The sequence below is a fragment of the Cololabis saira genome, chromosome 8, assembly GCF_033807715.1.
Source record: "Cololabis saira isolate AMF1-May2022 chromosome 8, fColSai1.1, whole genome shotgun sequence".
Classification (NCBI taxonomy): Eukaryota; Metazoa; Chordata; class Actinopteri; order Beloniformes; family Belonidae; genus Cololabis; species Cololabis saira.
In genome coordinates, this window is record NC_084594.1 from 14,089,272 (window position 1) to 14,105,400 (window position 16,129).

The 16,129-nt window shown below is 38.9% G+C and overlaps 1 protein-coding gene across 1 annotated transcript in view; it reads right to left on the reverse strand.

Moving 5' to 3' along the window:
* Positions 1-13,752, reverse strand: part of ppm1j (protein phosphatase, Mg2+/Mn2+ dependent, 1J) — a 29,800-nt gene extending 16,048 nt beyond the window's left edge. The window contains exons 1-3 of the mRNA XM_061726821.1: positions 13,216-13,752; positions 4,338-4,452; positions 1,640-1,969 (exon numbers count right to left, since the gene is read on the reverse strand). Coding sequence (XP_061582805.1) covers positions 1,640-1,969; positions 4,338-4,452; positions 13,216-13,511 — 741 coding nt within the window. The 5' untranslated portion in view covers positions 13,512-13,752. The remainder of the gene's footprint in view (positions 1-1,639; positions 1,970-4,337; positions 4,453-13,215) is intronic.
* Positions 13,753-16,129: the final 2,377 nt, after the last annotated feature.

A 16,129-nucleotide genomic window follows, 5' to 3' on the forward strand; every position in this document is an offset into this window, starting at 1 on the left:
ACCACTGGTGAAGGTAGGGACCTAGGATTCCCCATTAACAGGGCCTGGTCTCGGATTTTAAGGTGCTGATTCTCATTCCCACCGGTTCATTCCTGACTGCGAGCAGCTTAAGAACTCAGCTGTGGTCTGACGGGACAACATCATCCACTAAAAGCAGTGACAGGATCCTGATGCCACCAAACATGACGCCCTCTGCCCACCATGGCTGCCCTGACAGTCCAACTCCCACCCAGAATTAATCTGATTCACTACCCACAATGTGGAGCAAATCTTCAACACAGGTGTATTTGAATAGACGACCTCTAGGAACCGGTCCAGTAGTCGATACTTCTGGAGCATCCCCCATAGAGCATCCCCAAGGTCCCAGTCCATTCCCTTCTCCGGGTCCATAAAATATTTGTGAACCGAACAAAAAAGAAAGTCCAGAGTGCTCAGAAGGTTCATCTAAGTCGTGTGACGAAGGTGCTCTTTGGTGGGAAAAAAGATGTCAAAAAAGAAGAAAAATCCAAGGCACTCTTCTTCAAATATAAAAAGCCTTCCTCAGGGTGAGGAAGGCTGTGGCTGTAACCCACTTTTTTAATCTTCCCACATGAAATGGCCAATTTAAATAAAGGCTTTTTATATTTGAAGAAGAGTGCCTTGGATTTTTCTTCTTTTTTTGACATATTTGTGAACCGATTGGGAAATCTCCTATGCCAGTTCCAGGTTCCTAACGAGGATGTAGAGCTGGTGGAGTGTCCAACATGCTCAACCCACTTGTTCCTCCTTAATCTGAGGTTCAACTATTCGACTGAAATCCAAAAATTAAGGCAAAGTAACAAATTAAAAAATGGTGTATAAGGAAAAAAAAAAATTGCAATACGTTCATAAACTAAAAAACAGAGGAGATCTAAGAATTACGCTTGTAAATCACAAAAGAGCAGCTACATTTGTAAAACATGTGTCATGTCTGGGTATTTAATAGGCCTGTGTTGAAAAAATCGATTTTCCGATTCTAAATCGATTCTTATGTTAATTCTTAAAAATCGATTCTTATGTCTAAAGATCGATTTTTTCGATTTTTTTTATTATTATTATTTTTTATTTTTTTTTCATCATTTTCGCCAGGTGAACTTTAATCCCAGTAGTTGGACACACAGTTTGTCATGACACTTCTGAAAAATGCCAGGTTGCTTCATGGCAATATGTGTGCGTGGTGACAGAATAAATTATATAGGCTAAAATGATTTGTTTACTGCATGAACTGTTGCAATTTCTTTCTTTTTTGCACTTTAAATGGATATTAAAAGGCCTGTTTGAGTTTATTTCTTAGTTATTTCACAATAATTATTGTGAAACTATTATTTCACTAGTTATTTTACAGTAATATAATTCAGGCAACAGCTCAAAAAACATTTTAAATAACACTAAGCCAAATCAATATCGAATCGGATCGAATCTTGATAATCGATTCTGAATATTAAGAATCGGAATCGAATCGATTCTTGACATTTGAATCGAAACCCAGCCCTAGTATTTAAGTTCAAATCTTCACTGATGTTGCTTTTCAAAGATAAAAAAAAGGTCAATAAAGCTTGAACCATCCTAAGTGTTGTTTTCCTTGTTTTTCTCTGTGCAGTGGTCGACACCGTCCGCTCACCATCTGTTTGAAGGCCGTCTCTATGACTCCCATCACCAGGCTTTCCAGGCTAACAACCTTCTCCATGTGAAACCGCACCGACGAGTCACAGACGGCGTCGGCTTCTTCCGGTTCCTGCCCGGCTCCTTTCTTGGCGTCCGCCTGATACGGGCTGCCATTCTTGGCCAAGCAAATGGGCGGCGCGCTGCTGGGGTTCTCCAGGAGGTGGCAGATCTCCCCGAGCCGGTCTCTTATGATCAAGTGGAGAAGCTTGGAGGCCATGATCGCAGCACCGGAGCCCGCGTGTCCGTCAAACACCCCCCAGAAGTTGAGAGGGATCCCTGTACCGTCCTAAAGATGGAGATGGAGAGACATCAAATGAATAACATAAATCTGGTGAATGCAAAAGTAGCGATGCATGAAAACAGGTTGAACAAAATTCCGTGAAGTTTTATGAGCGTTCCCGCACTGGAGAGGCTGCAGATGGTGAGACTTTACTGCAAAGCGATGAGCTCTTTCATGTCAGGCTGTTGCTCTGTGATATTTATGTGCAGTTTTTCTTAACTGCCTCAGGTCTGCGGCTGCCTTCGTATGATGCAGTGAGCTACGGAGCGGCGTGGCCACCTTTCTGATTAAAACCTGTTTACAAGTTGAATTAGTCTGACTGCCTAATAAATAAACAGGGACGGGACATCTGCTTTCCCCAGTGATGCTACACTCAGGTGGGGGGAGGTGCAACGGAGGATGATGTCATTCATTTGCACCAAAAGGAGGATGTGAATGTGTGTGTGTGTGTGTGTGTGTGTGTGTGTGTGTGTGTGTGTGTGTGTGTGTGTGTGTGTGTGTGTGTGTGTGTGTGTGTGTGTGTGTGTGTGTGTGTGTGTGTGTGTGTGTGTGTGTGTACGCGCAAGACCTTCAGAAACTGTTCCAGGAAGATATATATACACTACGTGCTGCAAGAGAGCACATAAAGACCAGACTATGCAGTTTCTGGAGAAATTGTGATGAGGTTGCGATGATTAATTGTCCTTAGTGAGCTTTTTTTCCCCATAACTGTTAAATAAAACAACAAATAACATTTCATAAATCTATAAATCTTAATCAGAGTGATCAGAGAAGCTGGTTGCCAAGTGTCCATGAGCTGTGTTTTTGGAAGCGGAGGTTGCCGTAGTGAGGTTACTGTAGCTGCATCACTCTCAAACTACTGCAGTTCAGAGGAAACAAAATAACCAACCAACCAAACAACAACAACAACCCACAACTGCAGATGACGCTGTTTTCAACTGCAAGCACTGCAAGGGCTAGACACCACCTACTGAATTGGGGAAACCCCCCCCCCCCCCCACACACACACACACACACACACACACACACACACACAAAAACAGTGTGTGTATTGTTATCAGATGTTACAACTTTTGTAATCATAAATCCAATACAAATTTTATTTGAATTTCACTCTGCTTTCAAGCTTTATTCTTCTCTCTCTGGACTCCAACGGATCCAAAACTATATATATTTTATAAATAAAATGTTACCCACATGTAACAAACTAGGAATGGGTGATATTTTACCGTTTACGATATACTGTCAAAGAAATTCCCCACGGTAAGAATTTGTCATCTCGAGGTAAAAACGATAAATTCCCGTTGATGACGTTTTTGTGTAAAGCTGATTCATGGTTCGGCGTTAAATCCACGCACAACGTACGTGAAGGAAGGAAGGAAGGAAGGAAGGAAGGAAGGAAAGAAGGAAGGAAGGAAGGAAGGAAGGAAAGAAGGAAGATATGAACCTGAAAGAAAGAAATAAAGAAATGAGGCAGAAAGAAAGAAAGGAAGAAAGAAAGAAAGAAAGAAAGAAAGAAAGAAAGAAAGAAAGAAAGAAAGGAAGAAATGAGCCAGAAAGAAAGAAAGAAAGAAAGGAAGAAAGAAAGAAAGAAAGAAAGGAAGGAAGAAAGAAAGAAAGAAAGAAAGAAAGAAAGAAATGAGCCTGAAAGAAAGAAAGGAAGAAATGAGCCAGAAAGAAAGAAAGGAAGAAATGAGCCAGAAAGAAAGAAAGGAAGAAAGAAAGAAAGAAAGAAAGGAAGAAATGAGCCAGAAAGAAAGAAAGGAAGAAAGAAAGAAAGAAAGAAAGAAAGAAAGAAAGAAAGAAAGAAAGAAAGAAAGAAAGAAAGAAAGAAAGAAAGAAAGAAAGAAAGAAAGAAAGAAAGAAAGAAAGAAAGAAAGAAAGAAAGAAAGAAAGAAAGATAAATTCCCATTGATGACGTTTTTATACGTATTTAGTATTCTTTTAGAGCAGTGTTTTGGGGGCTCCAAAGACTGAATGTGGTGATAGATTTATATTTAAAAAGGTGGAGTTTAATTGGTATTTTTTTTATCGTCATTTTTAACATTATCGGGATAAATGCCAGAAATTATCGTGATACATTTTTTAGTCCATACCGCCCATCCCTATAACAAACTATGTAATATGTCCAGACTCCCAGCTGTTATCAGCTGCATAACTCCAGCGCTGGCATAAACAGAATTAGACGGCTTAAAAGCAGTGAAATATGAGATATAACCTTCTACATGAGCGTCTGGGAATTGTTTATAGCTCTAAATGTACTCTTGTCAGACTCAAAATGTCAACGCCTGCAATTATTTGCTGGGAGAATTTCAGCAGACAGTTCATCTCTCAGTGTTTGTTTGTGATGATGTGAGATCTGCGCCGGGCTCACCCCGTTGTCCTCCAGCACGGTGGAGTGCCGGTGTTTGCCGCTCGGCTTCTTCACAAACAGCTTCTCACAGGAGGCCTGGTCCTCATTCAGCATGCTCTTCCCTGCGTTGATCACCCTGATGGAGAAAGACACGAGGGGAGCTCAGTTAGGGCTGGGCGATATGGACCAAAAGTCATATCTCGATATTTTCTAGCTGAATGGCGATACTCGATATATATCGATATTTTTTCTGTGCCATAATTGGGGTTTCCCCCCAAAGCATTATAGCATAGCATCTCTGTTAGCTTCATTTTTTCTGAGGCAAACCCTTAAAAAAACAGTCAGTTTTAATACAAAGCCTCGTGCTAAATGTCACACAGGTTCCTTTATTAACAGAGATCTGCACAATATCAAAATGTATAAAACAAATGAAATAAAAATAAATTGCCTGCATATATAGAATAAAAATGCTTCTTGAATAAAATAAAACAAATATCCCTTTCCTGCATAACAATTAAATTAAAATACACTGTGCAATTAATACAATGTAGACAGTAACAGGCAGACTTTTCCACTGAGGTTGACAGTTGTGCAAATCTCAAATAAAATATTCAAGTCAATTTGTCACAAAATAAGCTATATCAAAATCATAAAAAATAAAAAATAAAATATATATATATATATATTTTTTAATCGATATAAACGATATTTTTCTCGTACCATATCGCGTTTGAAAATATATCGATATATATTAAAATCTCGATATATCGCCCAGTCCTAAGCTCAGTGCACCCGAGGTCTGGAGATTTCTGACCGCACGAAAACACAAACACGTGTACTGTAGGAAGAAAAATGGAGGGAGAAACAAACAATGAGGTAAAGAAAACAAACTAGGCCAGGATGCCGTCATGTCCCTGGGGGAAGTTGTGGAAAAGGATTAAGAGTTTTTTTATTACGAGTGGACGACTGAGGAGGATAATGGCTTTAGAGTGGGTCCACTGTTTCAGACTCCAGCAGCGTCATCTGTCCTGGTGGGAGTTACAGCTCCCAGTAATCTCCCAGTTCCCAGTAATACCCGCTAAAGCTGCAGGAAACGGTTCAGCCAAACGGTTATACACCACAGCAGCATCCATGTGAAGTCTGTAAACATGCTGGTGATCAAACAACCTCAACATGCACTCACCACACGCTAAGTGCATGATTATTATTTACTAAGTCATCGCAGTCAAAATTTCATCCTAAGAAATTATGAAGCATATTCGTGCTTGATATGGGGCGTAATCTCTTCCTTGTTCAAAGTGATGGATGACATCACTGCATCTTTAGTTACACAGCACGGACCTTTCAGACCCGCCTTCATTCGTCCATTAATCGATTTCTTTGCCGTTTGTGGGAAGTGAAAGAGGCTGCAAACACGAGATATCCATGTTGCCATGTCAGTGTCGTGTTTACGCTACACACTGACATGGTAACACATTATCTCACAGAAAATGTTTGCAAACAGTAAAGTCTTTTCACATCCAACAAACAAAAAGTGGTTACTTGAACTCTTGTTTCCGGAGTCTCGATGAATCCAAGTCATCGGGCCTCTATTTCCCACCAGATCCTGAGGGAAAACATCTAACTGCTGAGCTTAGACCAACCGGATATTATTCAGCACTTGATTATAGGCCTGTGTTGAAAAAAATCGATTATCTGATTCTGAATCGATTCTCATATTAATTCCTAAAAATCGATTTGTATGTCTAAAGATCGATTTTTTTTTAATTAAAAAAAATCATATATTTTTTTTTTTCCATCATTACATTTTTGCCTGGTGAACTTTAATCCCAGTAGTCCCAGTAGTTTTGAAAACTCCTGAACTAAATTAACTTTTCTTTAGAGAAAATGCTGGACATTTCAGCTTAAATTTCTAATTGTTATATTAGTTCAATGAAGTTCATATTATCTATATTTACTAGAGCTTGTTTGGTTTCTCTGTTATCGGACACGGTTTGTCATGAAATACCTGAAAAATGCCGGGTGCTTCATGGCAAGCTGTGTGTCTGGTGACAGAATAAATCAGACAAGCTAAAATAATTTGTTTACTGCTTGAGCTGTTGCAATTTCTTTCTTTTTTTGCACTTTAAATGGATATTGAAATGCCTATTTGAGTTATTTATTTCTTAGTTATTTCACAATAATTATTGTGAAATTATTATTTCAATAGTTATTTTACAGTCATATAATCCAGGCAACACTAACCCAAATCAATATCGAATCGGATCAAATGGTGATAATCGATTCTGAATCTTAAGAACCGGAATCGAATCAATTCTTGACATTTGAATCGATACCCAGCTCTACTTGATTATAAACTGATACTCTGATCATTTAAAATATAAAACTGCTGATTAGAATTGTTAATAGCTTCAAGTTCAGTGAGAATCTCCTCCTGGTTTTGATTAAAAAATGACGGCGATTTTGACAAAGGCTGTCTTAAAGGGTGAAAATGACATCCAACACACATTTGAAGGGGTTATTTTTAATACTTAATGTGTGTGTTTTGTTGCATAGAGTTTAAAAATATCCACTGGCATGGTCAAGCTGCGTGAGGCCGACTTGGAAAGCTCCAGTATGGACATCACGCTGGTATATTATGTAACACTGACAGTTTTAATTCTAGATGAATGCCACATTAGCTGGTAGTGCACAATAATACCCATTTGAGCAAGTGGCGTCATTAAGATGTCTTCAGAAATATACGCAGATAATTTAGCAATGACTTCCTGTGGGGAAAAAAGATGCAGAGACTGAAGAAAATAAATAAATAAAACAGAAGTAGTGTTAAAACAACAGCCAAAACATATATATGAGAAATCTGTGAGTTACATCTGATTGCAGATGTAAAAAGAAATGAAATAAAAAAGGATGCAGGCTGGTCAGAGGCTTTGACTTTATAGTATCAAATACTGCGTGAGGGTCAAAAAGCGATGGCTGCCCAAACCGGGATTATAAAAAGCTGTTTCACTTTCTAATCAGTGGAAAGCAGCGGACACGCACACACAAACACCGCGGTGTCCTGGGCTGAGCCGCCTGCTTTGGGACTGCAATGACAAGCAAAAACGTTAAATATACACATTTTCAGAGGCGTGGATGCAGAACTAGGGAAATCTGCAAGCATGTTTTGTTTTTTACTAAGTCCTGCATATTGTTTCTTTTACTTTAGCTTAACGAAGAGTTTGATTCCTCCTTCGTGTTACGTGGAAGTTCAGCTGCTTTCAAAGAGAAAATTCTCCTTAAACTATGAATTTTGTTGAAAAGTTGGACGAAACTGCCAAATGAATCTGCACGATCAACTGTGTTTTACAACTGTTTTTAAAAAGTGGCCGTTTTCTTTTTCTTGTGTCATGACCTCACATGCTCCTCGGTGAAAGAATCAGCTATTGACTGTTTTAAAAGCAGTCACATGAGCCCCATCAGCTATTATTGTACCTCACTGTCGTGGGAGGATTTCATACTAAACGAGCAGCTTAAGGCCCTCCTACGACGTGATTAACTCCTTCACAGTCTTTCGGTCATATGTTTCCACAACCTGTGACTGAAACCACACTGGTCATGTTGGGTGGAACAGCGTTTCTCTGTTTGACAACTCCCGCTTCATATTATGCAAGGACAGTTGAAAAGAGGAAGTCCGGACTTCCAGTGAATGCTTTTGTTGCAACTGCTTTGCATTTTGAAATAAAATAATCACACAGCTGATGTAAATGCCCCTGAGAAAAGGCTTTGTGTCTTTGATGAAAGACAAAAAATCTTGGACGCGATCACAACCCTCTTTTGAGGAAAAGTCATTTTAATTTCCCACCAACAGTTTTGCGGTTCTGTCAAAGGCAGATCAGTGGTGCGCGTAATTCAGTGAATGGAAACACCTCTGAAATAATCCCCTTACACTTTGTTGCCAACTGAGATGTGGATGTAATCTCCGGTGACGTTCAGACATATTTGCATGTCCCGGAAAAACAAACAGTAATGATAATAACTGTTTGAAGATAGAACTACATAGACAATTATGACCTTCTAGGTTTCTTCCGATTGTGAAAAAGACTATGAATGAAGCCTCTCTGGGTAGAAGTGGGCAGATCAACACAGTCACATGAAATCTTTGACACCCTCAAAGTAAAGTCTTCATGAGGAACATTAAAGACTCCACACCAGACATTTTCTGAATTCCTTTACAGGGAGAGGAAGCTGCTTGGCAGACAAAGAAATGAAAGTTCATGTACGAGATGTGACAGAAAAACAAACACGCCCAGGCTCTAGAGTCACTTGCATACTGTTTAGAAACATAATGGTGCTACTATGGATGTTGACATCTGTATGAATGAACTTTCATGTTAACTTTAGGATCTGGAAAAAAGAGTGTGAAGAGAGGCCTGGGTCACGTGGGCAACAGGTGATAATAAAATACGATGATTCTGACGTGAATTCCTCTGGAGGTTGTCATCTTAATTACTTTACAACTTTTACTGACTATAAAAGGTTAAAAAATGTTGCAAAATGCCAGGATGATACCTTCAAATGTTTTGTTTTGTAGAGTGTAAAGACTGTATTGTAAACTCAGCAGTTGAAATTAAAATAAAAGATTTAAAATGGTGGTATTTGGACTTTTCAGCATTTCAGATTTTTTTTTTTAAATGCATCAACGTTGAAGTAATATAAGGCTGCGGACTGTCACCAGTTACTGATTGATTCATCTCACTTTTACGCAACAATTATGTAATAAAAGGATGACATGGGTGGCGCAACAGAAAGTGTTACAAAGATAAAATGAGCTTCAGCTCTATAATATCACATAAAAACAAAGCAATGTTTCCCTACATTTTAAGAACTATTTATCTATTTATTTTTTATCTTGAAAGGATATGCACAGAGGTTCTTGTCTTTAGAAGTTTGGATGGCTTTGTATACTTCTCCTCTCACTACTGGCCTCTGCAAGCATATATTTCATCATGTGACACTCTACTTTTTGTCTTTCATCATCTCAGGGCCTGGATGCATGAATTAATTAAAAAAAACTGAAAATCTATGCTGATTTTAACTTTTATTTCACTGCAGACAGTCCGCCATCAATATTTGTTATTATTCATCAGTTTTCGAACTTTGGTTCTGCAATTTCTTCCAAACGTAGACGTGGAAGTGAATCTTTTAGCATTTGGCCCTACCTCTAAAACTACTAGTCATTTAGCAGACACTTTTTTCCAAGTTCCATCTGAGAGAACAACACAAGCAAGAAATCAAATAGGAGGGTACAGCTGGATACGTGCTGGTCAGACTGCTCGGTAAACGCATATTGTGGCACACAAGAGTACAGGGTCATCTTCCTTTCTTATCTTTTCAAAACTCTGCACACCTTCTCTGTGGGGACAGGACAAGTCAGGACTGCAGCATCTCAGCCCAGAACCCCTACCCTTGTGTTTCTCAGCTGTACCTTTGCAACGTGTGCAGAATTTGATTTTGCATGGTTTTTAATAGATGTCCCTGAACAAGATGCATCATAATCAGCTCTAAATCTAGACGTAGGTTTCTACATCAAAGTTGCCGCCACAGACATGACCTGGTTTTTGGACTTGAAACTGATACAAATCTAGAAAGTCTTTTTTCTTTTGTTGTTGTTTTTGGTCCAGAGCCCAGAGCAACCATTTCTTCCCCAAAACATACAAACAAACAAATCTAGAGAACCAACATATCTGATTATACACGTTACATTGTGTGACCTCAATTGCCTCCGAGCCCAGAGATGCTGAGATATGGTCAAACTGTGGCTTCTGTTTTGCTTAGTAAACTTTCAAGTAGCATTTATGACTGTGGCAGGCACTTGACAAATGTTTACATCCTTACATTATCTATTGATGAATGAATGTTTACGGTCTTCACCCTCCGAGATTTTCAGGCAAATCTGTCGGTGGGGTTGCAGCGCCCGTCGCGCAGCATCCGCCGGGCAGATCTGGCTGAAATTCCGCTGGTCGGTCCCCGGGAGTCCCTGCTACCAGTCCAGGCCGGTTCCTGCGGTCCCGGCCGGTCGGAACTGGTCAGATTCCCCCGTTAAAGCCGCGGTGATGCGCGCTGCTCCAGCAGCGCTGTTCCCGGGCGCCCGGCGGGGCTCCGGGGCCAGCGTTCAGCATCCGCCGGGTAGATCCGGCTTAAATAGTGCATAAATGTTATTTATATACAACTCATATTTTATTTTTTTTTAACAATAAAGTTTCCATTTGTGAAAATTCAGTGTTGTGATAATTTACAGGCTCGGGCTGCTCTGGCGGAGCGAGGTTTATGCTCCTCCCCTGCTACACGTCATTCAGGGAGCCAATCAGCACAGAGCCTCATTATCATACCCCCCCCTTCCCTTAGAATGGAGCACAGAAAAAGGGGTTAGAAGCGGTAAAACTAGTGACAGGGCCCACAGGCTGGATTTATGATTTATGTAGAAAAAACCAGCTTTAGATTGTTTTTAAGACATTCAAGGCCTGTTTAAAATATACATTAAATGCCATAATAGGTCACCTTTAATGAAATTATTCACTGTCAGCAGATAAATATGCAAATCCCATCCAGTCTTTATAAAAAGAGCATTGCATTCAAACTTTAAAATTATTCCTAGAGCTTCTTTTGCTGATTTTTGCTCTTCTAAGACTCAGCCTTTTGTGCCATCACTTCGATGACCCGTTGAGATCATCTGTGTGAAATTACATTACGATAAATTTACCTCACTGATCACTTAATCTAATGAAGTGAGACGGATGAGACAAGACATGATGTGTTTATATTGTCTGCAGTAAATTAAAAGTCAAAGTAAGGGCTGCAGATTCCTGATTTGCATTTTTCTGATTGCACTATTAAACATCCGTTACACTAAGTGGCTTGCACATTATGCTGCAACAACGTTGTGCACCAACAGTTCTGTCTGAAGTTTGACCCCTACGTCCGTCTTATTTATGAGAAAGTAAAGTTTTGCACCTTTCTGCTGCAACATTTTGACTAATCTACATTAAGATTTTCTACATTTATCAGTGTCATGTCAGACGACGAATACTCAAACTCAATCATCACCTGATTGAGAGAGATAATATTAATTGATGCCAAAGTGGAGAAGAAGCACAAACACTATTTACAGATACTTAAAATCCTTTTAGTGTTGACAAGTCCACGGTTATCACAGTCAGTTGAACACTGAGTACTTAACTGAATTACAAAGTTCAGAAATGTGAACTTTAATCGTGTCCTCAGCTGCTGATCTTTCAGAATTACTTAACTCTATTAGGTGCAGCTTTTTGGGGGATTTTTGACACTCTGCAGCATAAAAGCACTAACAGCTGATGTGTGAGCAGCAGATCAGCCGATTATGCTGGTGTTGTAAACAGCACTGCTAATGCCGTGATCACAGTTTCGGTGGCTTAGCTGAAAGCAATTTGCTGCAGAACGCTGATTATTTTCAACTCGAGCAGGACATTTCGGTCAAAGGTGCAAATGAAAGAAAGGATCAGCACAGAAAGTAATACGTTCTTCTCTGCACCTGTACAATAAAGTCCTCGACCAATTCCTCCTGCAGCAACATAACATTTTTTTTTAGTGTGAAGAAAAATCTAATATAGGCTACTGAATGCATCATTTTAAAAGCACAGAGGGACACATTTCCTGCTTTCAGTTTTGCATGACCTTGCATTTCTGGAATGAATCCTCAAACTGAAAGAACCTGCATTCAATTATCCTAAACGTCACTGCTTCACAATAGGAATCGATCTGTTTGATTTCAGCTCCAAATGTTCACAAGCAGTTCAGAGAGGGGGGGCATTTAGACATTAAGAAAAAGGAAGAAAAAAAAAAGAAAAGGGGCCGTATACAGTGGCGTCAATTCAGTCGAAGCTAAGGTATGGCAAGGTTACGAGTCACATTAACTAGAGTATCAATCAACACGTCCAGCAAATACTCATCACAGAAGTCTGCTATGTAGCTTATCTGTGTGGTTAAGAACATTTTTTAAGAATAAGAATTTTTTCAAATGCAGTCTCGCTCACACTGCAAAAACTCAAAATCTTACCAGGAATATTTGTCTTATTTCTAGTTAAAATGTCTCATTTTTAGTCAAAAAATCTCATTACACTTAAAACAAGATTCATCACCAGAAAAATAATTTGTTATTTGACCATTTTTACCTGATTCAAGTAAATTTTCACTTGAAATAAGTAAAAAAATCTGCCAGTGGGACAAGATTTATCTTCATATTACAAGCAAAAAAAATCTTGTTCCACTGGCAGATTTTTCTACTTATTTCAAGTGAAAATGTACTTGAATCAGGTGAAAATGTTGTTTTTTGAGTCTTGTCTTAAATGTAATGAGATTTTTTTTTACTAAAAATGAGACATTTTAACTAGAAACCTAAGACAAATATTCTTGTTAAGATTTTGAGTTTTTGCAGTGTATAATACCTAGTGAAATCGATCATGTTGTCCTGATTTGCATTTGTAGTTATTCTCTATATATTAAGTAATAGAATAATCAATACAAATGGACACAGAGTAATTCCATAAATGTATTAAAAAAACAAACATTTACATTTCCCCCTGAAGCCAAGGTGTGGCGGCTGCCATACCTTGCCACCCTGGCCGTATACTGGCCATCATCTGGCTGCTGCAGTGCACCGGGTCTGCAGCAGCAGCAACAAGCCGGGGAACCCACTCAGGCCCATCACAACATCTTAAAGGCTGATTTATGGTTCCGCGTTACACCAACGCAGGCCCTACGCGTAACCCTACGGCGTAAGCTCTGCGTCGATTTTACACATTGCTTTCATTTCAGGATTCTGCAGAAATCAGTGAATGAATTGTAGGTTTTTCTGTCTGCACTTGGAGGACGACTCACTCACTCTGCATATCCCGTGTGCCAGCAGAGCCTGGTGCCTCTCTTGAGGGTGAGCACCGGGCGGGAGGCGTGCTCGGTGGAGTACTGCAGCAGCTCCGGCGTCAGCTCCAAGAAGTCCGGCCGGCCGTACGGGAAGCGCGGCGGCAGCCCGTCGGAGCCGCAGCCCTGGCCGCAGCCCTGGCCGCCCCCTCCCGGGCCGTGCTGCTGCTGGTTGTGGTGGTGGTGGTGGTGATGGTGTCCGTGCGGCATCATCCCTCCCACCAGGTTGGACATCGCGCTTTTAACCTTGCTGATCATCATCGGCGCATCGACGCTTCGGCCAAAAAAAAAAAAAAAAGAAGAGTGGCACGACTGGCTGTAGAATTCAGACGCGACGCACCGGTGTCAAAGACACGGAGAGGTGGTGGAGAAACAGACAGCAGTAGATACAGCCGGTGACGAGAATCATTTCAGGAAGCGATTTTTTCCCCTTGTTTGGACCCATGTGACAGCTCTGAGAAGGGCAGGCGCGATGTTTTCCTCACTACAGCAGAATAAGCCTCTGGTGCGCAGAGCAGAGAGGCTGCAATCCGGCAGGAGGCTGGGCTCTCTGAAGGCAGGGCTTCTCAGGGATGTGTGAAAACTCTCACACATCACCATATATATATATATTAGAATATTATGTTAAAGTTCTTTATTTTCTGTAATGCAATTACAAAAACAAAAGTGTCATACATTCTGGATTCATTACAAATCAACTGAAATTTTGCAAGACTTTTATTATTTTATTATTGTTGATTATGGTTTACAGTTTAAGATTAAGATTCCCAGAACATTTTTTGAGATAGGATATTTGAGTTTTCTTAAGCTGTAACCCATGATCAGCAATATTAAAATAATAAAAGGCTTGTAATATTTCAGTTGATTTGTAATGAATCCAGAATGTATGACATTTTAGTTTTTGTAATTGCATTACAGAAAATCACTATTTTAATTTTCTGAGACAGTCCTGTATATATACATACAGTACAGACCAACACACTTCCCCATTTGTTCGAATGAGAAGGTGTGTCCAAACTTTTGGTAGAATATGGGAGTCTCGGTGAACTTTACTTCCAAACAAATCAATCAACACACCTGTAACAGCACTTCCTTATATCCCCTTTATATATATATATATATATATATATATATATATATATATATATATAAAATTTAAACGTATACAATTTTTTTTCATAAATCCAGCCTCAAGCTCCTTTAAGCGCTTTTCTTACAAAATAAAAAATGCAACGCAAAGCGCTTTACATAAAACATAAAGCAGCCTATTTGCCCTTTCTCAAGTTGTTAACAGCATTAAAAACATAAAAAAAAATACCTTGAGGTAATTTAGAACAGCACAAAATGTGTGAATATATTAATCGCAATTAATCGCATAGTTAATTACAGAAATCATGGATTAATTAAGATAAAAAAATTTAATCGTTGGCCAGCACTAATATATATATATATATATATATATATATATATATATATATATATATATATATATATATATATATATATATATATACATATGCAATATATATACAATATATATATATACATATACATATACATATACACATATGAGGTGCACTGAGGTCGTCCAGGCTCAAAACAAAAGGTGACCGAGCCTTTGCGGTGGCTGCCCCTAAGCTGTGGAATAGCTTGCCACTAAATATTAGATCTGCTCAGACCCTAGAGGTTTTTAAGTCATCTTTGAAAACGTATTTCTTTTCATTGGCTTTTGGGTTACGGTGAATAGTGGCCTACATCTGTGGTTACTGTGAGAAGTGATTGTGCACTGTGTGTCTGTTGTTTGCTGTCTATTTTTTATTACTACTTTATTGATCCCTCTAGTACATTAGGGATTTCATTGTTTTCTGCACTTTGTACTGTATTTTCTTTTGGTATTGTTTCATGTATACTGTACAGCACTTTGGTCGACCTCGGTTGTTTTTAAATGTGCTATATAAATAAAATTGACATTGACATTGACATATAGGCTATAGTGTACTTACACACACATATGTATATGAATAAACCTTACACTTATATATTTTTTACATGTCAAAACAGAATACATCAAATGTTGAAAGTAAGCAAATGTACTCAAGGAAAAAAATAACTGAATTTAGAACTTGAAATTCAAATGTTAACATAGGATCAGAGTGTTGAAGAGGACTGGTGAAGAACACGCACACTCTCACACACATTCACGTACAAACATCTGCTGCAAAATTAAGATATGTCATGGTTAAAGGTTTTTATCAGATCAAGATACTAACTACAAATATATATGCAGACAGTACCTCGTGTACAGTTGTGGACATTAAATCAATATATGTAGACCAAATCTGTTTACGAACCAGACTGTGATTATCTTTATGTCTTCTACAAAGTTAGATATTTTTATGAAACACCAAAGCAGATCAGAGTTAAAGGAGAACAAAAAAATGGAGGGTTGGGCATGCAAGATAAGCAAGAAAATTATAAACAAAAACCCAGAGTAACAAAAATAAAACAGGAAAAAAAGTATCACACAATCTATTAATCTAGTGGATAATCATAAATTCAAGAGATATTATATTCATATTTTATCTCTTGAAAGTAAGGAAAAAATAACTGAATTTAATGGGCAACAAATGGGAGCAAGGAATGTTTACTGATCTGTAAATCTTTAAACAATCTTTAGGTTCTGTCCTCGGTAGACTTTCAGAAGTTGGTCAAACAATAGTTTAAAGTTCTTAAAGAGACAGGCACTAAATCCAGACGTCAGAGACAGATCTCTGCTGTCTGCTGTCATAGACTATAAAAAGAGCTGGAATCCCCCCCACCCTATGTGATGTCATGCATAGGCCTTCTGAAGAATGCTTTTGAAACATGTTTCTTTGTCA